The sequence below is a fragment of the Pleurodeles waltl genome, chromosome 9 (genome assembly GCF_031143425.1).
Source record: "Pleurodeles waltl isolate 20211129_DDA chromosome 9, aPleWal1.hap1.20221129, whole genome shotgun sequence".
NCBI classification, from domain to species: domain Eukaryota; kingdom Metazoa; phylum Chordata; class Amphibia; order Caudata; family Salamandridae; genus Pleurodeles; species Pleurodeles waltl.
In genome coordinates, this window is record NC_090448.1 from 964,835,151 (window position 1) to 964,862,918 (window position 27,768).

Genomic DNA, 27,768 nt, shown 5'->3' on the forward strand with positions numbered 1-27,768 from the left:
AACAATGTGGGGGCACCTTGGCTAGTGCCAGGGTGCCCACACACTAAGTAACTTTGCACCCAACCTTCACCAGGTGAAGGTTAGACATATAGGTGACTTATAAGTTACTTAAGTGCAGTGGTAAATGGCTGTGAAATAACGTGGACGTTATTTCACTCAGGCTGCACTGGCAGGCCTGTGTAAGAATTGTCAGATCTCCCTATGGGTGGCAAAAGAAATGCTGCAGCCCATAGGGATCTCCTAGAACCCCAATACCCTGGGTACCTCAGTACCATATACTAGGGAATTATAAGGGTGTTCCAGTATGCCAATGTGAATTGGTGAAATTGGTCACTAGCCTGTTAGTGACAATTTGGAAAGCAGAGAGAGCATAACCACTGAGGTTCTGGTTAGCAGAGCCTCAGTGAGACAGTTAGTCATCACACAGGGAACACATACAGGGCACATACTTATGAGCACTGGGGCCCTGTCTGGCAGGGTCCCAGTGACACATACAACTAAAACAACATATATACAGTGAAATATGGGGGTAACATGCCAGGCAAGATGGTACTTTCCTACAATCACCGTCTTTTAAAATGTTGGCATGCATGCATTCTGTGGAATTCTTGTATAACTATTTTGACATTATAATGGCAAATGAAACAGACAGGACCCTAATGCTTTCGAAAATACAGCGTTTAAGAACAAAACACATTTAGCTGCTCTAAATAAAATGTTCTTTACCAACACATAATCCTTTGCCAGTCCTAAAAGCACAGAAGCAACATTTTCCTAACAATGTATTTTACAACTTCCAGAGTAAAATAGTTTGCATAAAACAGACAATATTGCACCAATCAGAAAATAAAACTACCTACCTGTATACACTTCTTGTAGTACATAATAAAAGGGATTCCTCTTATTCTGTGCATTCCAAATATGAAACTACCACACCAGACCATAAGTTGAGGTCATAATCCTATCTACAAACATTTCACTTATTTATTACCTGTTTAATGTCTGCATACACCAATAAACATTTGAAAGTTGACTAGCTAGCTTTTCCAATTTTCTTGCCATGGTATTGCATGCACCAAGACTGCAGTCTGTTTTAAGGCCCCATTGTGTAGGAAACATTGTTTTTGTTGGAATCATAATTTATGCAGCAGTTGGAGGATGGTGTGGCTAGGTATTTTTTGCTTGAACTAGTCCATAGCAGATGAAAATTACTTAAAAATGTATTAAAAATAAACATTTCAAGAAATTTGCATATCCCAATAATCAAGATTTACTAACTTTTATTACTGTTAAATGCACCTGCACTTGCACAATTTATTTTTTGCCCCGGTGTACTTCAATGTAATAAAAACAGTAAAATTATTACCCTGCAAATTACGTTTAACACATTTTTCTAAAGCACACTGTTTGCTTATTTGTATGTTACCGGCAGCTCTAGTAGCTTAATAGTTTTCACTGTTCAGTGCTCAGCCAAAAGGTACAGCATTCCTGATGAAAATGCAACCAAAATAGTGGACAGAAACAATTTCATCTTGTTAATGCCTCTGAAGTAATCAGATAGTCATTTTTAAATCACCCCCAAGTCATCAGGAACAATCTCAGTTTAAGAAGTAATCCTAAACCAATCTTCAAGTCATCCTCAGTCATCAGGAATATTCTTATCTTGTGAAGTAATCAAATGTTCATTTTCAAGTCATCCTGAAATCAAGAGCTTGATGATGTCTGAAGACGTGAAAATGACTTCTGCAGTAGTCGGATGATCATCTAATGATTCTGGGATGGCTTCTAAAGTAATCCGGTTTGACCAGGGTATGTAGAACGAAGCGGACTGCACAGTTTCATTCACAGTATGATGCCCCGTCCCCCTAAACTCTGGGAAGGCCTGAGATAATGCAGACGAGTGGTTTTCAAATGTTTCAGTGGGGCCCAGGGTAGCAGTGTGCTGGACACACTGGCAGCTTCGTCAGTAGCAGCATCGTTGCTCCTCATAGACCGATAAGTCCACAAGGCCTCCATTCTGTCCCTGTGAGTAACCGGCGCTCTCTTTGGCCGAGCAGAAGTTCCGGTAATCGAAGTGCTAGATTCTAAAAGTCAGTACAGAGTACAGGTAAGTTCTGGCCCATTTAAAGCACCACCAGGACAGAAATTTGTCAAGGAAAATGACCATCCTGTGGTATTATCAGTTCCGCGGGTCAGAACCAGACAGAATGTTCTAATACTGCGCTTTCGAGCTGCAAAGATAAGATTCTAGATTTTTTTTTGCCTATTTGTTCGGGGAAAACAAAACATCCAGGATGCTTGGAAATCTGTGCATAACTTCGAAGCGATTTGGAGGCAAAAATGAATGAGTCTACATTGCCGTCCAGCTCTGATTTAGAGCTGAAGGGCTGGCTAGCCGATGCTCTCAGTAGGAATAGGGGGTGGGTTTAGACACAAGAAAACCCACAAGAGAGGAACGAACAGGTGGCTTTAACCTCCACCAATGAATTAAGCGGACAGATCTTTTCTTTCTCTTAATCAATGCTTTCTGTGCAGAAAATAAGCTTCCAGGTTAAGAATTAAGGAGAAGGGAATAACTGATTCTTTTCCCAAGTCAAACACAAAATGTCCACAAAGGTGAACGGAATCGGCTTCTTCTTAACATGGCAACTTATTTTCGCCACAGACTTGCGTCGTTTGTTATCCTGGGGGTCGCCCTTTGTTTGTTTATCTCCAGTCTCCTATTTACTTTCATTATATAGGCCTTGACCCCTGCCAGATCCTTTGCCTTTGTGTTTAGGGTCTTTACAAATTATGTGGATATAGGTTTGATGTATCCAATCAAGGCATTCCCATTTGTGAAAGAAAAGAAAATCTATATTTTGTAATGCAGATTTCTTTCCCTACTGTTTCAATTTCAGGAATATCAGCCAGCCCGTGACCTTTTTAGTTGGAATTGTACATGGCTTGCTCTAGAAAATTACATTGGTATGGCCAAAGTAAAGACAAACAGCCTACCTTGAGTAATAAAAATGGAAGGCAGTAAAGGAGACTCTAGTTGATGTTAGTGGCTTTTATAGGCACCAAAGTAACCAAATGGTAGATTCTGGATTGACAATTGTTTACTAGCGAAGATACCTAAAAGTCACTGGACACCAATGATTGCTTGTCAGTATTGAGTGATCATATGTAAAATTGGAATACACAGTGCTCCCCATACACCCATATGTTGAAGATCTCCGGTTTGCCACATTCACATCGTCTTGCTTCTCGAGAGTGTTTTTGGATGTAATTACTTCAACTTTCTCTGTTTTATAGGAGCATCTTAATGTGGGTGGTTACTGCAATACTGTTTTGTGTCTGTGGACTTTCAGGCTGATGAATGATGCATAGATCATTTTTCTAACTTTTAGGCTTTTGTTTGTATCTCCTAGGAGTTAAAGATACCAATGGCAGAATCATCCAGCGATTCCGACTCCTTCCTCCGAAACCGGCCAGGCAAAAGAGGGCCCTTGCGTGCCACCCACGGCCGCGCTAGAGGCGGTGGTGCCGGAGATGTGGCAGAGAAGATTCACACCTTAGCGAGCACTTTACAGGTGGGCAAATACTACATGTGTAAAGCAATCTATTTGCACACACTGGTCGCTTGAGCTAGGCATACTAATGCCCCTCTCCCCAGTGAAATCAGTATAGGGATAGTGAACAGAGGTTCCTTCTTGAAATGACTTATTGTTTGTAATTGGTGCTTTTTCCTCCTGATAGTTTTGAAGGCAGTCCCTCAACTATATCAATGGGGACATCCTAATCTTTTAAATCTATGCAATGGAATCGTGCATTTCAGTGTATTGTTCCTTTGCCTTAGAAGAAAGTGTCACTTCCATCAGAATCCGTTGTCAGAATTTTTGCACCAGAAAACCAATATTATATCGCCAATGAATCTGCCATCAAAGGTACTGTAGCATTGAGTGCTCCCACCAGAAGTGCTTTATCAGGGAACATGCCTGTCTGAATTACTGTTCCAAAAAATGCATCCATCTCAATTTTGCTGGTAGCAAATATGTCCAGGAGTAATAATATGTGGAAACCGAATTCCAGTGGTCTGGCACCTCTGCGAGTATCGGGGCAGCTTATAAAGAACTTATCCCATACATACATATCACATACATATCACATACAGGAAACACATCGGATAGTGAATTATCACAACAGTTTGTATCAGTAAAAGTGAGCAATTTGGGCAAGATGCTGTGATGCCAGAAGTAGTGTGGCATTTAGTACACTCATTGTAACTCAGGTACCAATGAGTATGCCTGTCAGAACTGCTATTTTTAGGGCTGAGCCTGCACAAGCATGTGCTAGCGTATGCGTCTTGCTTGCAAAATTATTTTGTTAACTAAAAGGGGCTTGGACCCCGCTCATTGCTTACCATTTTTTATCTTGCATGGCACTCTTCCTTAAAGCTTTGTAATTCATCACTGCAGGCCAAGCATCATTTCCGTTTTTGTCTGTGCAGGTGGAACAAAGCACTGATTGATTCAGCCTAATCAGTGCCTGTCTTCTGGTCCTGATGTGATTGAAGTACTTCTTTTTAACTTTTAGAGCCTTGCAAACAGAAGGCGTGTGACTGGCAAAAACATGCCCAGCGGGACAAAGAAAATTGCAAAGTTTAATTTTTCATAGTTACCTCTTTGCTTTTATTTTGCCAACTCTTCTTTTCTCACTTTGCCCTCGTGTTTTGCTTTTGCTCGTGGATGCAGTTTTCAAAAGATGAAAATTATGTTGTTCTAAATATTGCAAAGCGACATTTCTTTATTTTGTGTTGTTTCCGAAATTATGCTTTAACACATAATTGTGCAGCACACGCCAATATTCCCCACACCATTCCAGTCTGCTCCATTTCAGTTCACCCCCTCATGCCCACACAAATCCACCCGACTCAATCAATCCGCTCCACTCAATCCAGTTGACTCCAGTCCAATCCACCCCACTCCAGTCCACCACACTCCAATCCACCCTACTCCAAACCAAGACTCAGCCCAACCCACTCCAGTCCACCACATTCCAATCCTCCCAGCCCACCCCTCTGCAATCTGCCACACTCCAATCTGTCTCGTTCCAATCCAAAACAATCTGCCCCACTCCAGTAAAAAAACAACTTGCTCCACTTCAACCCAAAACAATCTGCCTCATTCCAATCTCAAAGAATATGCCTCACTCCAATTTGCCCGCCCCAATCCAAAACAATAATCCCCACTCCATTCTGCCTCACTCTATCCTAAACAGTCTGCCCCACTTCAATCTGCCCCACTCTAACCCCAAACAATCTACCCCACTCTAATCTGCTCCACGCCATTCCAAAACAATCTGCCCCCTCCAATCCAAAACAATCTGTCCCTCTCCAATCCAAAACGATCTGCCCCACTCCATTCCAAAACAATGTACACCACTTCAATCTGCCCCACTTCAATCTAAACTATCTACCCCACTTCAAACTGCCCCACTTCAATCTGCTTTACTCCAATCCAAAATAATCTGCCCCACTCCAGTCCTAAACTATCTGACCCACTTCAGTGTACATCATGCCAAGGCAAAACAATCTGCCCCACTCCAATCTAAAACAATCTACCCCACTCCAATCCAAAACAATTTAGCCATCTCCATTTCAAAACAAACTGCCCCACTCCAGTCCAAACAAATCTGCCCACTCCAATCTAAAGCAAAGCAATCTGCCCGCCTCCAATCTAAAACAACCCCACTCCAATCTGCCCCACTCCAGTCCAAAACAATCTTCCCATCTCCAATCCAAAACAATCTGCCCCACTCCAACCCAAATTAATCTGCTCAACTCAATCTGCTGCACTCCAATCCAAAACAATCCTCCCCACTCCAGTCCAAAACAACCTGCCACACTCTATTCTGCTCCACTACAATCCAAAACAATTTGCCTACTTCAGTCTAAAACAGTCTCCTCCACTCCATTCCAAACACAGCTGCCCATTCCAATCTGTCCCACTCCAGTCCGAAACAATCTGCCCCACTCCAACCCAAAACAATCTACTCATCTCAAACTGAAACCGTCCTCAACACTCCAACCCAAAACAATCTCCCCACTCCAGTCCAAAATAATCTGCCCACTCTAACCCAAAACAATCAGCCACCCTTCAATCTGTTCCCCTCCAATTCCAAACAGTCTGCCCCACTCCAGGGTGCTCCACACCAATCCAAAACAATCTACCCACTCTAATCCAAAACAATTTGCCCCACTCTAATCTAAAACAATTTGCCCCACTCTAATCTAAAACAATTTGCCCCACTCTAATCCAAAACAATTTGCCCCACTCCAATCCAAAACAATTTGCCGCACTCCAATCCAAAACAATTTGCCGCACTCCAATCCAAAATTTGCCCCGCTCCAATCCAAAATTTGCCTCGCTCCAAAACAATTTGCCCCACTCCAATCCAAAACAATTTGCCCCACTCCAATCCAAAACAATTTGCCCCACTCCAATCCAAAACAATTTGCCCCACTCCAATCCAAAACAATCTGTCCTACTCTAATCAAGAACAATGTGCCCCACTGTAATCTAAAAAGAACATCCCCCTCAAATCTGCACCATTCCGATCCAAAACCATCTGGTCCACTCCAATGTGTCCCACTGCATTTGTACCCCAATTGAATTCAATCCACCTCACCCCAATCCAGTCCACCCTAATTCAATCCACCACACTCAATTCTGAACAATCTGTCCTACTGTAATCCACAATATTCTGCCACCTCCTATTTAAAACGATCACCCCCACTCCAATCTATCCATTCAATCCAAAACAATCTGACCCACCCCAGTCTGCCCCACTCCATTCTACCCTGCCTCACCTTATCCAAGTCCAATCCATTCTACTCCAGTCCACCACACACCAATCCAATACAGTCCAATTCAGTGTACCCCACATCATTCCAACCCACCTCACACCAATCCACTCCACCATAATCCTTCCTACTCTGCCCCACCCACTCCAACTAAGTCCACCACAATCCACCCAACTCCAGTCAAGTCCACCCCCCAGTCCAATCCACCCCACTCCAGCCCATCCCACCTCATTCAGTCCAGTCCACCCCACACCATTCCAACCCATTCTAAACGAGTCCAGCTCAATCCACCTACTCAAATCCATTCCACCCCACTCCAATCCATTTCAACCCACCACAACCCAGTCCACACCACTGCAACCCAGTCTACCCCAATCGATCTAACCCACTACAATCCAGTTCACCCTAATCAAACCCACTCCAGTCCACTATAATCCATCCCACTCAAATCCAATCCACCCCAGTCCAAACTAGCGTAATCCACCTCACTCCAGTCCATCCCACCCCAAAAATGCACCCCACCCCAAAAGTCCACCCAACTCCAATCCAGTCGACTCGACTCCAGTCCAATCCATTCCCTCCACACCAATCCATCCCCTCCACACCAATCCATCTCGCCCCACTCCAATCCATCCCATCTCAGTCCGATCCAGTCTACTCCACTCAAATCCAGGCCAATTCACCCCACTCCAAAAACCCATCCTACTCCAATCTACCCCACCCCTATCCACCCCATTCCAATCCACCTTACTCCAATTGAATCCACCTTATTCCACTCCACCCTACTTCAGCCCACCCCACTCCACCCCATCTAATCCACCCCATTCAATCCAATCCACCACGCTCCAGTCCACCTCACTCCAGTACACCCCAATCAAACCTGCCCAAATCCACCCCACCCCAGTTCAGTCCATCCCACTGCATGCCACCTTACCCCAATCCAATCCACCCCACCCCAATTCAGTCCAGTCCACCCCATCCAGCTCACTTCACCCCACACCACTCCAGTCAACCCCATTCCACTCTACCACATTCCAATCTAATCTACTTCAGTGCACCACCCTTTACCCGAAGCCAATCCAACCCACTCCAGTTCTGTCCGCCCTACTCCAAGCCATCCAGCCACCCCCACCCCACCCCACCCCACCCCACCCCATTCCAGTCCACTCCACTCCAATCTACCCCACTCTAGTCCAATCCACCCCACTCCTCTCCAATCCAAACCAAACCACCCTACTCGTGTTCCGTCTAGTCCACTCTAGTCCAATCTAATCCACCCCACTCCAGTTCACTCAACTCCAGACAACCCATTCCAATCCAGTCCACATCACCCAACCTCAATCCAGTCTACCCCACCCCAGTCTCATCACTCCAGTTCAAGTCCAACCACCCCAGTCGAGCCTACTCCAGTCCACCCACTCCAATCCACCCTACTCCACCCAAACCATCCACTGGACCCCAAACCAACCCACCCCACTGTACCCCAAAACAATACACCAAACTACCCCAATCCACACAACCTGCTCCACCCTATGCCACCACATTCCTCTTTACACCACTGCACTCTACAACACTCTGCCACTGAAGCACTGAACTCTACTTCTCTCTATTCAACTCTGCTTCACTCTACTCCACCCTACTCCAACAAATCCACTCTGCAACTCTACTCCTCCACTCTGACACTCCATGCCACTAACCTTTAGCCATGCTGAACAGCAGCTACCCTGATGTTCACCATGGCAAAAATGCATTGCCAAGCCAATAGCTCTTGTATAGACGAGACCTATTGGCTTTGCATAGAGGAGCTATGAGTATACTTTGGACTCCTACGCGACAACCAGCGGAAACTGTCTACGAGTGCAGTCCTTTCACTCCCAGGACAGAAGCAGCACAACAAACCAACAGGCAGAGTGGCAGTTCCTCCTACAGCATCCAGCTCTTCTTCCTGCAGAATGTCCTCAGTCCAGAAGTGTTCTGAAGTTGTGGTCTCAGAGGCCCTATACTTATACAAATTTCTGACTTTGAAGTAGGTAAACTTCAAAGGAAAGTCCTTGTAGTGCACAAGACCCTGACTTTCCTTCCCTGGCCCCAGGCACACCCCAGGGGGTTGGAGACTGCTTTGTGTAAGGACAGACACAGCCCTACTCGGGTACAAGTGTTAGCTCCTCCCTCCCATCTAGTTCAGGGAGGCACATCAACCTGGTGATGGGCCATCAGGATGTAAAATCCACACCTCAACTCCCTTTGTGTGTGGCTGTCTAGAGGGAATGCACAAAGCCCAGCTGTCCCCCAACACAGGCGTGTATTGGAGGCAGACAGCAGGCACACAGGGCTTAAAAACAGAAAAATTCAAACTTTCTAAAAGTGATATTTTTTAAGTTGTAATCATAAATCCAACTTTACCATTAAAGAGGATTTATTATCACAAGTCTGTAAGTACCAAGCATGACAGTCTTACTCCTTCTCAATCAGGAAGTACTTAGTAAAGGTTTTAAGTAATCCACAATGTTGTCTTATGAGCTGGGCAGGCCTCACTGTAGTGAAAATGAATTTGGAAGTGTTTCACTACCAGGACATATAAAACTAAAATGTATATGTCCTGCCTTTTACTTACAGCACATCCTGCCCTACGGGCTACCTAAGGCCCACCTTAGGGGTGTTGTATGTGTAATAAAAGGGGAGTTTAAGACTTGGTAAGGGGTTTTAAATGGCAAATTGACATAGCTGTGGAACTGCACATACAGGCTCTGCAGTGGCAGGCCTGAGACATATTTAAAGGGCTACTTCAGAGGGTGGCACAATCAGTGCTGAAGGCCCACTAGTAGCATTTAACTTACATGTCCTGGGCAAACATAGTGCACTTTACTAGGGATTTGAAAAAATTAAATAGACCAATTGTGGATATACCAATGTTACCATGTTTTAGGGGAGTGTGCGCGTGCATTTTAGCACTGGTTAGCAGTGGTAAAGTGCCCAGAGTCCTGGGGCCAACAAAGAAGATGAGCAAAAGTGAGGCAAGGTAGGAAAAGGTTGGGGGAAGAACATTATTAGGCATCAGGTCCAACATCAATAAATACTGGTTGCAGCATGAGGCCCCTAAAAGCATGGGACTTGGGAATAATTATCTCCGTCCTTCCAAGCCCTACTTCCCCTTTGATGGGCCTGGAAACATAAATTGATTCAGAGCCATACTTTCTAGTTGACAGTATAACAATATTCCTAGTCGTTCCCACATGCCTCTGCACTCCTAGGCCTCCCTCCACAAAACAGTGGAAAGCTTTTGGATCTGTGCCACAATTACGCTACAGCTAAAACATTGCACTGCGAGTTTGCCAGAAAATAATTATTTTCTGCATCAAGGTTAAATTTGCCCTTGCTTTCAGCAGGCCAGATTCACGAAGCATTTCTGGATGAAAGCAGAAGTGGAGAACTTAACAAGACACTTAGGTTGCTTCAGCTGGCAAGTACAGACCAACATACAATAATACTGTTAATTCGTACTTATTCGGTCTTTTTTTTTTTTTTTTTTTTTTTTTTTTACAATGATGACTCATTTTTAGACAGATTGCATATAATGTTAGAAACCTTATTTTAATCAGAACCTAACACCATATGACAGTGGCTTGCAAATACGAGCTCAAGGTAGAAGTGCAGTCTTCTAGCTGACTTGGAGTCATCTGGTAACTCAAAATAGACACTGGCTGCAAAGCAAGTTGTAAATTGTCAGATGTAGACTTGTGTAGTAGGTTTTTTTTCAGTGGTATATTATTAGTAACTGCACGATGTTCGGCACAATCTCTATTCAAACTGCTCTCAAATCAAAATGCACACCACAAGGAACTTCAGGCCAAATGTATGACGCACAGTTCGCAAAATATTGGTTGCAGTTTGTGACCAGTATTTTTGAAACCACTGTGGTATTTTGAGAACCAACCCGTGTGTTAATAGGTCGGTTCACAAAATACCGAATTTTAGCTGCTCACAATTCGATCTATCTCATGAATTAAATAGGTAGGTTGCAAATTGCAGCCCAGTATGATTCGGAAACTCCGCAGGGATGGTGACCTGCTGGGTCAGCAGACCATGTTTGTGCTTGGTTTTTAATAAAACCCTCTTTCTTTTTTTTTTTTTTTTTTAATGATGCCTGTTGTTAAAGGAAGACTGGATGTGTTTTAAACGAACCCAAAAAAAAGTTTAAGTAAAAATTTTTAGGACTAGCCTCAGTGTGTTGGCGCACACATCCTTTACTGGCTTTCCTGCTGCATGAGCTCCCTTAAACCTCTTTTGAAGACTTATTTATTATTATTTTTTTTTTTCAGAGCAACAATGTTTGTTAAAAAAAGATCAAACCTTGAAAATGTGTGTTATTGTAACTTTTTTTACATCATCTATTCTTATTATCTTTTTTTGTTTTCTTTAATCAGTCAGATGTTCCATCATTCTGCAAAAACAGTGCCTTTAGATGCTCTGATGTTCTACAAATAATGCATGTCATGTTCATGTGGAGATTGCTGGCCTTCTTTACACTGATATCTGCCTGCTTTGTGACCTGACCGAGCGGGACAAACCCACCCAATGCCCCTAGGCATCTCTGATCTCATCAGAGAGTGCACACCTGATAAGGGGAGGAGTGAAAGTTATGGTCTGTTGACTGCTGAGGATATGCTTTGGGAGGCCTTCTCTCTCTCTCTCTCTCTCTCTCTCTCTCTCTCTCTCTCTCTCTCTCTCTCTCTCTCTCTCCCTCTCTCCCTCTCTCCCTCTCTCCCTCTCTCCCTCTCTCCCTCTCTCCCTCTCTCCCTCTCTCCCTCTCTCCCTCCCTCTCTCCAAGAAGTACCAGCTGTTGCATTGTGTTTTTATTTTTCACAGCCAGTGTCTCAAGCCCTCACAACTGGCAACCTACAAACAACGCAGGTTCTACTATCACTGGCCCACAGATTCTAGTGGCTCACCAGGACTTCTCTCAACCTTCCACTTATCCACTGTGTTAGATAGGTTAGATAACCATACATATTGTATTAAGACAATACAGAATTACTATACTACAAATAAAAATATACATACATTTAGTAAGAAAACATTTAGTACTTGCCAACCCTTTTGCAACACAATCCAAAAGCTATTATTCTGATGTATCCATCTTTTTACACTGTAATCTCATTATTAATTATCCTTCCAGGATTTATAGCGGTCCAGGAAAACTCCCTTGTAATATCTGTTCTGTGCTACCAGGTGGCATCATGTAGCTTCAGGCCCGTTTCCACCTACAGAAGTGATGCAACTGCGTATGTTAGGCACCAACTGCCATAATGGCACCCATCATGCTGTCACCCATTCTTTCCATCTACACCCGGCCCTCTCTGATACAGGACTGGAGCTCTCAATATTTTACTGGCGACATTCCTCAGCATTTCAACAGTGACTAGGGCAGATATCTACTCTGAAAGATTTGTGATTTAAACATGCCACAACCGCTACAAGAAGATGTCCTTCTAAGACCCTCATGACATCTGCATGCATTCTCTGGGCTATTGAACACAATGCCGCGGCGTGTGATTCCTGTGCCTCCATTTGCCCAAAAGCCATCAGGGAGCAAGAGTGTCAAAGTTGTGTTGGTCCAGGCGCGCAGAGAGACACCAAAACGATCACCCTCAACTGCACGCATGTCTTCCCTCAGGCAACTTTCTCCTAGGAGATCTTTCCATAAAAATCACAAAAAAAGCTCCATAAAAGGAGGCATTCTTTTCTTACTTAAGGAAACTGTCCTGCTTCCAGGATCATTTGGGGACTCTGTACTGTTCCCCAGTCATAAACGCCTCCTTGTTGCGAACAAGATCCAGAAAATGAAAAAGATTGGACTAGAGTTAAATAGTCCATTGAGTGACATTGTGCAGTTCGAGCCCTTCGTCTGGCTAATCTGGACCTATTCAGGACAACTACAAACCCTCTAGGCCACTAGCCACTACGGGGAATACATTCCTGTGGCTTGGAGACTCAGGCAGCTCCGACCCATACGTCAGTCCTCCAAGGGCTCCAGGCCTGCTGCTGAAAATTAGTTCGAACTCTACCAATGTGCCATCTCTTGTTGCGTAGGGACCTCCTTTGAAGCCAACGCATGCTCTGCTGATGATTCAGAAGGCCTCCTGATACTATGGCTGATGACTATGGTAGCATAAGCATAGGATGTAGGCGTGCTGTAGGTGCTGCAGCAACCCCCAAAATTATCATGCTGGAGTTTAGAATGTGAATGAGCTGTATGGATTTTTTTAAATTATCTTGGTATCTGGTCACATTTGCTGTACCTTCGAAGACCGAGGTCAAATGTCAGGCTATGTCTTCTGACAAGTTACTACTAATTGTTTTAACAAGGAGGTTGGTGTTTACTTTCATTTCCATGACTGCTAAATTAGAGGATTTCGCAAAGCGAAATATCGGACAATCTTGCTAAGGTACAGAAAGTGCGAAAGGAAAGGATGTAGGATGTCATTTGTTCTAACAGAGAACATTTAGATACCTCTACATTAACTGTACAAATATTCCAAAATATATCATCAGTCGGGTAAGCACAAATGTAGCACATTTTGTTTGCAATTCTGAAGTATGGCGCAAGCAAACATTTAAATAGAATCAAAACAGACAAATATACTTAACTTCTCAACTTGGTGATTTGCAAATTATACATTTTTGCTGAAACCAGTTTTCCACATATTATTGTTTGTGCACTATATAATTTAAGCATTAAAACTCCATGTCAATGCGAATGTTGTGGCTATTTCAAAAGAAAATATGCTGTCCGTAAATGACAGTGCACTATCACACCAAGCTTTAGTAATATGTTTGTTGCAGTGTATTTCATTGAAGCCCTGGCACAAAACTTTCTGGGCCTGTCCATCCATTCTGTAGAGAATGTGCCCACTTACCCTATAGCAATGCTTCAGCAGAAAATTCTGTACAGAGTTTGGGGAATACTTGGACATAACCCAACACTGCTATTAGTGGTGTAATATCTAGATCTAATGCAGTGATCTGCTGGAGTTTTTAAAGTTCCTGCCTACATTCCTAATTCGTGGATCAGTCCCATGACTTGTGAAGGTCAGCCTCTGAATCCCCGCATCGCCAGCATTTGGAGTTTGAGCTAATCCCACAGCATAGCATGCTAATAGGAGAGTAATACGACTCTTGTGTATATATTTCAGCGTTATAAACCTAAATTTACCATTAGGTGACACATCTTTGATTTGTTGGCAGCAGAAGAGCCATTGTGCATCTGTAATATCATGCCCCAAAGCACTTTCCCACCTGGCCCTCAAACTCGAATTGGTTGTATTTACAGTGCATGTGAAAACATTGTACATGTGTGAAAAGCTTCTTGCTTTTCATGCGCTTCCTGCGCTTCCTGTACGTTTCCTGTACTGTTCCGTTACTGTTCCTTGTGGTATGTCTTGGCTGTCTGGCCTACTCCTTGTTTTATCTTTTACCCTTGACTGCCTCTTTGTCACCTGCCTGTCCCTTCCTGCTATTTCTTCACCAGCACTTTTTTGTTCATTTTCTGTTCTTGCCCAGTCTTACTTATTGTTTGTCTTGCCTCGTCCTTATTGTTATTTTTCCCTCGTCTCCTTGTATTGCCACTTTCCTACGCTTTCCTGCCTCCTCTCCCATCTCACCTGCCTCACGAAGCCTCTCCCTCCTCCCAGGACCTACATAATGGAGGTCACAGTACGGCCGCACAGTGGACAAAAGCAGTGGGAACGCCGGTGGCACGACACTGGCACACCAGAAGCAAGCGCATTTGCTCCTGGACTGTGCCTGGTACCAGGAACCCTGGTTCTCCCACCTCACGAAGATACACCACCGCCAAGCTCCGAGCCCTTGAACACAGACCATGCAACAACTGCTTCTGCACCGCCCCATGTACTACAGTTGGAGCTTTTTCTGCTAGAGCTGTCTATTCTGCAACACCAAAGCACCTGCACGTACAACAAGCACCACTGTGCCGACCATGCCAACCACGACTGCTTCAGAACAACTTCACTGCCTCCTACTCCATGCACGATCAATCCGCGTGCATGTCACTAAAATATGGGACACCATAATCTCCCTCACCAGACATCATCTTGCTAACTGAACCCTTGATCAACCCTGCAGCCGCTCCCAACATCGGCTTGGCAACACGGCTACAAGATAGCACTCCGGGACTACATTAACAAACACGGAGGTGAAATCTCAATCATCCACAAAAGAAACCATCCACTCACTGCACCACCGTCTCAGATGACACCACCTAGATCATGAACACTTCAATTTCCAACTCAAAATCGACGGCAAAACCACCATCAGACACACTCGCCTACAGACCTCTAGGACCACACCCCAATTTCTGTGATGCCATCCCCAAATTTCTTGCCCTGCTCGCCAGCAACTCCAAACACAACAACTTCTTCAGAGACCTTAACAACACCAACACGCCAATCTCCTCAAAAGTATAAACAACATAAGCCTCACTCAACTAGTCACCGACCCCACACGCTACGCAGGACACACATTTGATCCCATCTTCATAGCCTGAGACAGAATCAAATACAGCACTAACTACTGAAAAAGGCAAAAAGTAACACCCTAGCCACTTCATGAAAACCAGCTCTAACCACAGCAAGGAACTCTTCAACGTTGTCAGAGTTCTCCAACCCCGGAGCCACCGAAAACACCATCTCTCCTTCTCATGATCTCAGCGACTTCCCGGTGATTTTTCCACAACAAGATCTCCACCATCTACAAAAACTTTGAACCCCAACCCGCACCCTCATCCTCCTTGCTCCCATGGATGCCAACCCCAAAGAGGTCTCCGATCACCTGCTTACTGCCTAGGACCAATTACCCACACAGAACACCACAGCTGTCATGAACTCTGTCCTCTCAGAAGCACCCACAGATCCCTGTCCCCACCACATTTTCAACCTCCGGAGCAAGATTATCAGCAGCGAGCTCCCCGCCATATTCAACTCATCCATAACCACAGCTTCGTTCCCTAAAGTATGGAAACCCACAGAAGTCACACCCCACCTCAAAAAACCTTCCGACGACTCCAGGGATCTCAAGAATGAGCACCCATCTCTCTGCTCCCCTTACTCACAAAAGTCCTCGAAAAGGCTATTAACCTGGATATCAACAAGCTTCTAGATCCCTCCAAATCTCTATTCTACACCAACCACAGCACTGAAACTGTGCTGATCGTTGCCTGTGATGACATCAGAACCCTCTTCAAACGGGGAGAAACGGCAGCCCTGATCCTCCTCAACCCCTCAGCAGCATTCAACACCGTATCACACCATACCCTTATCAAAAGCCTACATCACATCGGAATCCAAGGAAACTCACTCAAGTGGACCACCTCCTTCCTTACTGGAAGAACAAAGACATTCTACCTACCCCCTTTCACCTCGGAACGCAAGGGCATCACCTGTGGCATCCCTCAAGGTTTGTCCCTCGGTCCCACACTGTTCAACATATACATGACACTCTTGGCCAACATTGTCAGATCCCATGGAATGAACATCGCAGCCTATGCAGGTGACATGCAGCTGATACTCTCACTATCAAAAGGCCCCTCCGCCACAAAGTCTAACTCCCGCAGGTGCAGTACGGGCATCACCGACTGGATGGAAAGAAAACTCCCTAATCGCAGTACAGACAAAACACTATTGCTGATCTTTGGGAAGAACACTTCCATGTGGATCGACTCCTGCTGACCAACAGAACTTGAACCATCACGCAATGAGCATCGTCCCTGACATCATGAATGTTCTTTTTTTCTCTCAGAATTGCCATCCGATATATTCTTCGCCTTTTTCTTTCTTGTCTCTTCTTTTTTTCTTTGTGAAGAATTCAGTCCCTAGGATTAATGACCTGGGAATCGATTTCTTTCTCTTTTTGTTTTCATAGATAGGAAGTTACATGAATGATGATTCATGAGGATTTAGGATTGAACTGACCCAGATGTTTTGGGATTTGTAAGATACCCATTGTGGATCTTGTTCCTCAGTCTGCTTCATACACTGAGTGAAGCCTGATGTGTATATTTTATGTAGGTAACTAGTATATTGTTTGTCCTGATGAAAACCCTGGGCAATTCATCCATTTAGGGGTTGAAACGTCGACTATCACTTGGGGCAACCCAGATCATTCAATATTTGATACTAAAGTGCATATGATTTCTTCATTGTGTTTGTAGTATTTCAACCAAGGGTCTGACCTTTTATTTGTACATACTGTATATATCTTTTTATGTCTATATTTATTTAATTTGATTTGGCTCACTGTTTTTCACTGTTCATTGTGCGGTCACTTGGAGCACATTCTTGTTTTGATTGATAAGTCTTTTGATAGCCTCTGCTAAAAACGTTTAAATATAATTCTGAAACACATGAAGCTGTATTCACTGTTGTGATTGAAATAAGAATGTTGTTACTTACATTAAGTTTTTGGAACTCTTGACCATACATTTTGTTTTTCTTTGAAATTTCTCCTGGCAGAACTATTGCTAATCTGTGGGCTAGTTTGATTGGCAATAGTGAACAAACTGCAGAGGTTTATCTGCCGGTGATTCGTCCAAAATAAATCCGGATTCATTTAGACGAACCATAGCAGCCAGCCGCAGCCTATTAGCTATAAGTTTAGCGAAGATTTTGTTATTATCAAATTTAATTAGCCACAGTCTGTGATGAGTAACAGTTTTGAGATGGTTTGGCTAAGTAGGCAAATAACTATTGCATCTCTCAGAACTGAAGGGAATGCCCCTTTCTCAAAAGCTTCACGATAGACATCCAAGAAGAATGGAGACAATTTTTCTGCTTATCCTTGATAAACTTCCACATGTGACCTTAAATCATCATCTTATTGGGAGAAAGGGTGTATTCCATTTAACCACCAATTTGTAGACAGCCTTGATGGATCATTCCTGTTCCTCCCTCTCCAATCATTCTCCTTATACTAGGAAATGCTGTCTGACACGCACTGGGATTTGGAGGCGCAGGTCATTGCCCTGTTGTTCACAGAGCCCATAGAGCATCTCGAAGAAAGGTTCCAGGGATTCTACTTTACTTCTGGTTCCCAAGAAATATAGTGTTTTCAGACCCATCCTGTATCTCACCTTCTGAACTTGCTCATTCCACAGGACAAGATCAGGATATTGTCCTTGAGTCAAGTTCTGATGGTCCTGAATGTGGGATTTGGATGGTGTCTCCAGGGTGCCTACTCCTATCTTTTGATCCTTCCTAGCCACAAACATTGCCTGGAACTTACAGTGGGACACCAGTACTATGAATTCACATTTCTACCTTTTGGAATGATGACTGCTCTGCACATTCTTACAAAAATGCTGGTGGTCATGGTAGTTCATTGTTTTGGTCCGGAGTCCATGTAGCTCCATACTTGAATGACTCCCTGGTGAAAGCAGAGACTGATTTTGACTCCGGAAAACCTTTAGTGGGCAATGGCTCTCCTTCATGACTTTCCCTCTACCATCAGTGTCCATAAATCTCACTTCACTCCAATGCAAAGCATAACCTTCATGGGGACAGGACTGGATACAACCCATATAAAAACTTTCCTCCTCAGAGGATTATGAGAGAGGACTGTGGATGTTTGAGATATGATTCTAAGGCTTCTGAATCAGAGTTGGATTCCTGTTCTGCAGGTCCTACATCTTCTTGGTCTTATGTCCTTGTCCATCTTTTTGATTTTACTTGCTACATGGTAGATGACCACCCTTCAGTGGTACTCGAGGTCATGGTGGCTCTACCATTAAAGGAGCCTCTCTGCTCTAGTACAAACCTTTCCCTTTTTTCGTCCGATCTGCACTGGAAGGTAGATGCCTCCAAAGTTGTGTGGTTCGTCCCTTGAGCCCTATGCAGGCTCAAGCTACAGTGTTAATAGGTGGTTGACGGTGAAAAGCCTTTTGTCTGCATTGCGCTGTGGATGAGCCACCCGGCTGTAAAGGCATTTCTCCCTTCTGTCTCGCAGAGCAACATTCTGATTTTGTTAGGTAACACCACCACTGTTTATTATATCAACCCAAAGAGCTGTGTGGGATCATGGGCCCTGTGTTGGGAGGTGAATACCTGTGGCGGGGGTGAAGTAATGGGGAATTTTCATTGTAGTGGCTCAACGCTCAGGCTTCTTTGTGAGGACGGATGCTCTGTCGCCTCTCATTGAAGGACCATAAGTAGGAATTATACCCTGAAGCGATGGTGGTGATCCTATCCAGATTGCGGTCTTCAATTGTGGATCTCTTCATCATGGCCTGTTGCAAGAAGTGTCCTTGTTTTTGTTTTGTACACTTCACACTTAATTGTTCCTCGAGGGATGCTTTCAGTTTCAGCTGGTCTCAGGACCTGCAGTACATATTCCCACTGATTATGCTTCAGCTGAAGTACTGTGCAAGGGTAAAGCACAACTGATCCTAATCGCACCAGTTTGGGCAAGGCAGATTTGATACGACGATCTGTTGCATTCATTCACCTCTTCCTCTCCAGGGGTGGTCCTGCTTTTACAGTAGATCGGTCTGGACTTCTTCCGCAGTTCTCTGCGGCTACATACATGGAGACTGAGTGCTGCCATTTAGTGTATTTTTGTCTTTTTTTGATGACATTGCAGACTACATTTGTTGACTAGGCAACCAACAGCAAAATCTACATATACCCATGTGCCACTGGAACAAATTTGTTCAGAGGTGTGAGTCTGAATGCCTAGATGCCTTTAAATCTCATTCTTCTGTATGTCCTATGGTTTAGGATGTCCCTTGCACAACAGGGTCTGGCATTGGATACAGTTAAGAGCTATTCGGCATCCCTGTCTGCTTCACGTGTCTTTCTGAACAACCATCCCTGTTTACATCACATTTCCATTAGTGGCATGTTTATTATGCTTAAGCGGGTTTTGAATCTTGTGTTATCTCTCTTGATGGCATAACAATCTGAACCGATATACAGTTGCCCAGGTTAGTCTGACTTTGAAGACAGTATTGCTAATGACAATAATTTCAGTGCTTAGGTCTGAAAACTGCAGATCCTTTCAGTTTGTCCACTTACTTCAGTTTTCTACCTGGCTAAGTGGGTCCTTTGTTCCTATCAACCCCTCGTACCCAAGGTGGAATCTGCATTTCATATGGGCTCGCTTGTCACCTTCAATTTTTCTTCTCACCTGGTAGCTGAATGTACAATTAAAGGTTTCCAATCTTCAAATAAAAGGAAAATTAGATAGTCGGCTGTGGTTTTGAAGGGTACCTTCCCCTCACGTATTAGACTTGAGAGTCTCCTGCTACCTGCACAGTGCACGCTTATGTTTGCATTAATTAACTCACAATTTGATTTTTATTGCTCTATTTTTAAACAACGTTATTTTCTAGTGTTGAGTTTCATCAGTTCCTTAGATCATTAATTTACAGGATCTTACAATGCGGAATAGGATGTGAGAAAATAGCGAAATATATGTTTTGTTCAACAGTGTGTTGAGATTTTAAATAATGAAACTTATTCATTAATACTAACCACAAACCAACACATGGGTAAAATTGTGCACACAACCCAAACTGCAGAGTATAGCCACTTGTCTCTATTGTACAGAAAGTCTATTTTTTTTTCCACCCTAGTTGCTTGCCATCAAAAACGTAATCTTTAGCCGTCCCTTTTGCGCCGTAGCTCATAAATCGACATAATAACTCTGGTGACGAGTGATCACTGCTTATGTCCCTGTGACTTACGCTTGAATTATGTTGCAAAAAGTGAACGTGGAGTATGCGTAAAAGACACAAAGTTTCATTGCCCGTGCAGAGTTGTTCACACACTCCTCAATCAATTCCTCACACACGTCTAGAACTAGACGTTCAGGTACTGGAGGGGTGCCAGGGGCCTGGAACACAAAACGGGTGACTACCTACCAACTAGTTAGTTTGAGCGTGTGCCCAGAGCTAGTGACCTGCAGTTACTATACAGTTCGATGCAGTGGTGCAGATTGTGCTGATAAACACCGCGGTCTTGCAGGGTTTGCAAGGCACATGTAGAGAGATTTTGTAGTGGAAATGGAAATAGAAATGAATTTGTGAGTGTATGCCTTTCCTAAATCTTCAGTATGTTTTCGCCAGATTTATTACTCACAGATATGCGTAGTGTACAGACTGCATGCAATAAGTTGCTTAAATTTGTGAATACGATTCAGTTCACCTGCCACGCTATGACGTGATAATGCACAGTGGCGGATTTTTAAAAAAAGTCATATATTAGACTAAAGCAAGCATTAAGTCCCATCTTGTGATATCCGACGTAGTGTATTTTTCCATATTCATTGTGAGAAAGTCCATGCAATTGGTTACATTGAATTAATTATTGCAGCTACATTTTACTTGTACCATAATTTGGTTTTACTAGGACCGTTTTGTACTCCTATTTCATCAGTCTCAAAGTACCCAGACATATATTTAGTAATAGATCTTTAGGCATGTTACACATGCACGCCAGATAACATCCGTGACCATCTTTTAACAATTTAGTGGCAGTAGAAAGATTTATTAACTCCAGTCTGATCCTAGCCTCCCTAAAAGTGGTGCTGTTTCCCTTTCTGCCTAAACGGGGCGTGACCTCTGGATGGGTTTGGGTTTGAGGTTTGTCAGATGTGAAAAGTAAGCAATTGTGGCATCCTTTGCGCTTTGTCTTTTTGGGCCTGTTTTGTCTTCTTCCACTAAATGTTTTTGTTTTTTGTTTTTCTTTTTCTGCTCCGCAATTCTAAAGGACACTAATCGAAACTTGAGGCATGTGGACCAAATGTTGGGCCAGTACAGAGAACACAATAATGAACAGACGGAAGCCATGGCCACAGTAAGTATTTCTCAAGGTTGACTCCGAATTTGTCCGGCATCAAACACCAGCATTAGTCAGAGGGTGATGTAGGGACTCTTTTTGAATTGGATTCAGTGGATCTCGGTGATCTCCAGGAGCCAGGCATGAATAATTCAATAAAGACATTAGGTTTCAATATGTAAAATATAACTATGCCTCAACTAGTCCTTCATGACATAACATGTTTCATTGTAAGATTTAAAGCCTTTCTAAAGGATGCAGGTCTTTCTTGGCTCGACCACTGAGTCTTAAGGCCATATTCAAAAAGGCGTTTTATAGCCAGAGATCTCCAACTCTGCTTCTCTTTTGTACACGGACCACGTAGGTATTCAATTTTTCAGTGATGTGGTACGGACTAGCGGGCGGATTGGGAAAATGGGGAATAATTTCTACAAAATATGCGGGGTTCAAGGAAAATAAGGACTGGTTTAGGGAGTGACATGCTAACACAAAAAATGGGCCCACAAAAGCGCAAGACAATTGTAATCTACAGAATACATTTCTAATTTTACTTCAAGCCAAATAGTGTAAAAACAGGTTTATATGTACTCCATCCCAGCCTTGGATTAAGTCAAGCACCACTCATGGCCAACCACAATTACTGCAAGCCACTCATAAGAAACAGTGAAGGCAGGGAATTAAACTCCCACCCGATATGAATTAATGTTTAATTAAATACAGTATACATGTAAATTACATATATATAAAAGTACACATAGTTATAAAATTACATTTTAATTCTGATTATTACAAATTAAATAAAACATGCTAGTGAGGGGAGGTGGGTTTATTTTAAATTCTGTAAAAATGAATAGCTATAAGTTTAAGTATTATATTTCAACTATTTTCAAATTGAACACAAAGTGAATTTAAATAGGTTTTGTGCTGTAACTTTTTTATTAGTTCTGGGTTGTCATTATTTTAAATTATACTTATATTTTACACTAAAATATTAGTGTTTCTTTTTTAAAAAAAAAAAAAAAAAGTAACAAACTTCAATAAATGTCTCTATATCTATTACACAGAGTTCTCGACTCTGATGGTGGGGTTATCCACAAACAATCAGCAAGCAGCTAAAAGCATGTTTATGGTTGTAAAATGAGTTGTATAATACAACTAATGAAGCTGTGTTTTTCATTCCTTTAGTCACAGCATTAAACTTTATTTTCTTGGAGCTTATAAGTACATTGCACAGTAGCCTCATAGATGTTTTTTTTCTCAGACACCACTTGGACCATAGGACATGGCAACTTTTGGTGTCAATTCTTAATCTATATAACGAACATCTGGCAAAAAATAAGCAGCAGTAGGTGTCAGGGAAGCAATATCGGTGTAAAAATAGATCACAAAGGGTATCTCACCAATTACATTTAAACAATTCAGCATGTCTTCAAGTACATTTTTTAGATATTTAAGTAAGATGGAGGTGTTTAAATGTTAAGTATGGATTTTGGGGTAGTTAGAGAATTGGTGCTTTATTTTGGTATGTGATTTTTGGATAAAGTAGCTTTTAGATTTGAACCTGGTGAGTGAACACAGAGGTCTTAAGGAAATGAGGTTTCCAAAGTAACAGAACATTTTAATACATTGATATGGCATAGTTGCTGGTAGGCTTCTGTTCCACAACGAGTAAGCTTCGTGATTTCTCTATGCACCCATTAAAATGCCTATTCTGTGAAATCTCATTGCAGATATTGAGAGTAAAAGGTGCTGCCACTCCAAATTTTTATATGCATTTTTTAAATTAATGTGTTGCCTCTTATAGTACTACTGTACATTAGTACCATCTGAAAATATTGAATAAAAAACAAACTATAAAAATAAAGACGCAGAAAGGTTGACTGATAAAATAAAAAACGTGCAAGCCTATGTATGTACTACAGTATCGACATGAACCCATTCTTGCATTCGAGCACGTGCTCAGTGAGGGGCACGTAGTTGCTATATAACTAGAGCGTGCGTTGCTCCCAGGAAACGGGCACTGAATTCTGCTGAGCATTTTATAAACTACATTTAATACCAATATGTCAAGTTCTAGGAAATGGTATTTTGCACACATGGTTACATTTATTTGTGTTTTTACAAATGACCTCACCTCATGAAGTGCAGTGTCTATATAATATGTTGCTGGATCTGCATTTTTAAAAATGTGTCAAACTACTAAACACTAACAAAGGTTCAATTAGACAGATGTTTAAAAATATGAAATTCATGACAGAAAATCGGTGTTGAAATAACATTGTTCAGAGCTATGCATAAAAGACACTAGTTTTGAAATATCTTTTAAAATAGTGTTCAATTGCTTGAAAATTTGTACTTATTGATGGTAGTTTTTCCCCCATCTCTTAGACGTTGGTTAATAAAATACATTAAACATCCAAGCCTCTATTCCACTTACTGGTGCCTTGAAAATGTTATGCTCGATTGACAGCTGTTTGTTAATCACCTTGCATGGCATAATTAACATTTCACAAAGCACGATTAAGATGTACACACTATGAAGTAGTAAGCAGTGGAAACTAGTCTACAAATGTTAACCACCCATGGATCTAGTGTGCTGGATGAGAAATGGAAAGTATTAAAGAAAGATGGAAGTCTATAAATGTAATATATTGGCACATTATGACTAGAAAGGGGTGAACTTAAATAAACTTACGTAGTGAACTAACAGGGTGCCTGAGTGATTTATAGTGTGTATTTTGAATATCTTGGTTCTTTCTGCTATTCATGCTATTATGACTCTATCATGTTTGTTCAAGAACCTCTTTCCTTAAACTCTACTGCTGCTTGAACTTGAAGGCAGTTTTGTGTATAGCCCACCATTTCTGGTGTGTCCAGAAATGTGTTTCTCTTGTGCTTCTCTTTAGAGAGGAATGAGAAATCTGAAGCGGGTAACTGAACAAACTTCTAAAACAAAAGCATTATACTAAATGTTAGCAGTGTTCTTAAAATTAGACGCTATGTAGTAGCATGCAGACACATGGACTATTGTTTGCTAATACCATGATGTGATGTAGTTGAGTGTACCAGTTTTCCTGGATTTCTATGGTCCAGCTTCAGAGATTCTGGTGTTTTAGAGATGAATGAAATGAGTTGTCACTTTTTTATTACAGTTGAAAGAGACACTGGAACATTCTATTGATGAGCTGCGGAGCCAAAGGATGTCTCGACTTTCGGGAGCCAGAAGTGCCTCTCTTTCTAGTTTATATGCAAGTGACCTTGAGGGTCCAACAGCTACAGGTAAAAATATCCAGTGGTGGATTAGTCTTCTTCTTACGTGCTATTAATATCCTCTTATGTTGGGCAAGAACAATGGAGGATCTTGCCTGTTGCCTTTGGCTATTCATGTGAATTTATTAAATATGCTTATGTAGGGGAACAGGCCAATCCTATTATCTGATAGGTAGGTGACAGAGGTTTCCCTTTATTCATATAGTTGTAGGTACATTATAGCATTATCAAAGGTGAGACTAAAGAAGTTCCCCACTATCCAGGACACTGGATATTCAGTCTGCATGAGAAAGTTGCCAAACAACGCCTCTTTGTCTCTCCATTGTGGCTCGGTTTATCAGTCAAGTCTTAGCACCAAAGAAGATTGCACGAAGCTTAAATGTAGGTACTATATAGCACAGTCATCTTAGGAAATTATAACATTCTGTGGGCGGTTTAGTGGTTACTTATTGCTTTAGTGTTCCAAGGCAAACAATGTATAACATTATTCTAGAAAACTAACTAGACAGTGAGTAACTCACCACGAGATTAACCAGATGTATTAAACCCACATCCCGTTTTCCTTTATGACAGCACACTTGACGTTTTCAGCTCTGTGTGGAATTTGACTTTAATACAAAATAAAATGTTTAAAAAGATTAATCCTTATCAGGTAGACATAAGGTAAAAATGTCAATTCTGTCTGACCCATAAAACCTTGGAATTTTCTACCACCTGCAGTTGCAGCTTGATTAATCTTACATTTATGGCAGTGGGCTTGAAGGGAAACTCCTAGTAGTGTAAACTTCAGTGTAGAAAGCTGGAATAATTTTTGAATATCTGTGTGATTTTTAGAATTTCTGTATCAGTTTAATGGATATAAATTCATTTAGATTCAGAGGATTTTAATATACAACGGAAGCAGCCTAGTTTTTGGCGGAGATCAGAATATTTTATTTTTGGTTTGTCAGAGTTTAATTTAAGATTTCACGACCAGACCATGGCTTTTTATGGAAAAGTGACATTATCTTTTTATAGTAAATTTGATTCTTGTTTTCCACAAATAAATGATATGTACTAATCCTAGCTGTCTTTTGGACATATATCTGTTTTTTTTTTTTGCATAACTGTTGACCTCAAACTTCACTTAGAATACCTCCTACGACTGCAGTGGTAAGGTTCTTTGAATAATAGTTTCTGATGGATACAACTACCTGTGGATTCCTCACCTCATGAATACTCCCATGGCGCCAGCATTCTACGGAAATCTTCTTACTAGTCTCTGCACGTCGACGAGGACGTCACTGTCTCGCACGCGACGCCGTCTGACGTCATACAGGCAATAAGAGGTCCTCGACGACGTGCGGACGTCAGTTCCCTTTTTTCCGTGCATTCGAAACGGTTATCTTCGAGGGAGCAACTGTTACTCTTGCGGTTACAGTGTATATCTTGCTGCGTACTCTTTCTCTGTGGAAATAATGTCGCAGAGAAAGTCTGGATTTAAGCCTTGTCGTGAGTGTGGAGGCAAGATGTCGGTGACGGATCCTCATTCCGATTGCCTTTGGTGTTTGAGCTCCGACCACGACGTCTCGACTTGTGATTCATGTCAGCACATGAATCCGAAGGCCCTTAAAGAACGTGAGGCGAAGCTGTTTATGGCCAAGTCAAAGGAGAAGCATCACAAGAAGTCTTCTCCAAAACATCGGTGTCATCGAGACTCCCGGCGCCGTAGAGAATCTCGGCGTCATTCAAGGGAGGCTCGTTCCAGGTCTCCGGATCGGCGCCGAAAGACATGGGAGGTCAGCCCCACGGTGACGCCGCATCCTTCGACGCCGTTGCCCTCTCCGGCGTCACCAACTTCGCCTGGACAGGCGTCGGTGATTGAGGTATTGGAGCCTCAAGTGTTTTCTCCGGCGCAGACGCCGAGGCCGGAGTCGGGGTCGCCTCCGAGACAGGCACCCCAGTACCCGGCTTTTCCCACCCCTGGAGCCGATAGTTCCGCATTCTTGAATGCGATGTATGCCATCTTCCAACAGATGGCTCCAGGGGGTGCTCCGGCTGGGCCTTTGGCCTTTTCTTTGGGTGATCCTGCGCCTCTTCGGCCGGCACCCTTTATGCCCTTTCTCCCGTTTGGGAACGTGGGCTCGGCGCCAGTGTCGGCGCCGGTGGCCGCTCCGGTGGCTTCGGAGGGATTGGCCCCAGGGATTTCCATCCCGTCGACGTCGAGATTTCGGCCTGTGACTCCGGTGGGTCCATCTGTTTCAGCTGCTCTTCAGTCGGCGCCGAAGTTACCCGTGGCGCCGGATGCGGCGTCGGTGGCTTCGGAAGATCGGCGCCGATCTCCGACTTCGGCGGAGGCATTGTCGACTCCGCGGATTGAGCAACGACTGCATTCAAGGAGGCGTGCTCTCCGGGTACTAGAAGAGCAGGAGTACCAACGAGCCCTAGAGGAAGGAGAGCTAGAGGACTCGGGTGATGGGCTGCGTGGACTGGAGTCGGCCAGTGGGCTGGACACTTCCCCTGAGTGGGACCTTTCGTCCCCGGGGGAATATACTGAGGAAGCTGCTTCCTTTCATACAGTGGTACGGAAGGCAGCTAGTTTTTTGGACCTGCCTTTGCCGGTGGTGGAGGCAAAACAAAACCTTTTGACGGAGGTGTTGCATCCGGCCTCAGCCGCGGCGGAGCCTCTGTTACCTTTTAATGACGCTCTGCTGGATCCGGTTTTAGAGGTGTGGAAGAGGCCGGCATCTTCCCCAGCAGTTCACAGAGCCGTGGCCAGGAGGTATCGGACGGCTCCAACTGATCCTGGTTTCCTATCTAGGCACC

The 27,768-nt window shown here is 43.1% G+C and overlaps 1 protein-coding gene across 2 annotated transcripts in view; it reads left to right on the top strand.

Annotated features, from left to right (window-relative positions):
- The window catches only part of CEP128 (centrosomal protein 128), a 722,948-nt gene that overhangs the window by 38,464 nt on the left and 656,716 nt on the right, over window positions 1-27,768 (top strand). For both annotated transcript variants that reach the window (XM_069208366.1, XM_069208365.1), the window contains exons 2-4: window positions 3,414-3,575; window positions 21,625-21,711; window positions 24,846-24,972. In XM_069208366.1, the coding sequence (XP_069064467.1) occupies window positions 3,429-3,575; window positions 21,625-21,711; window positions 24,846-24,972 (361 nt within the window). In that variant the 5' untranslated portion in view covers window positions 3,414-3,428. The remainder of the gene's footprint in view (window positions 1-3,413; window positions 3,576-21,624; window positions 21,712-24,845; window positions 24,973-27,768) is intronic.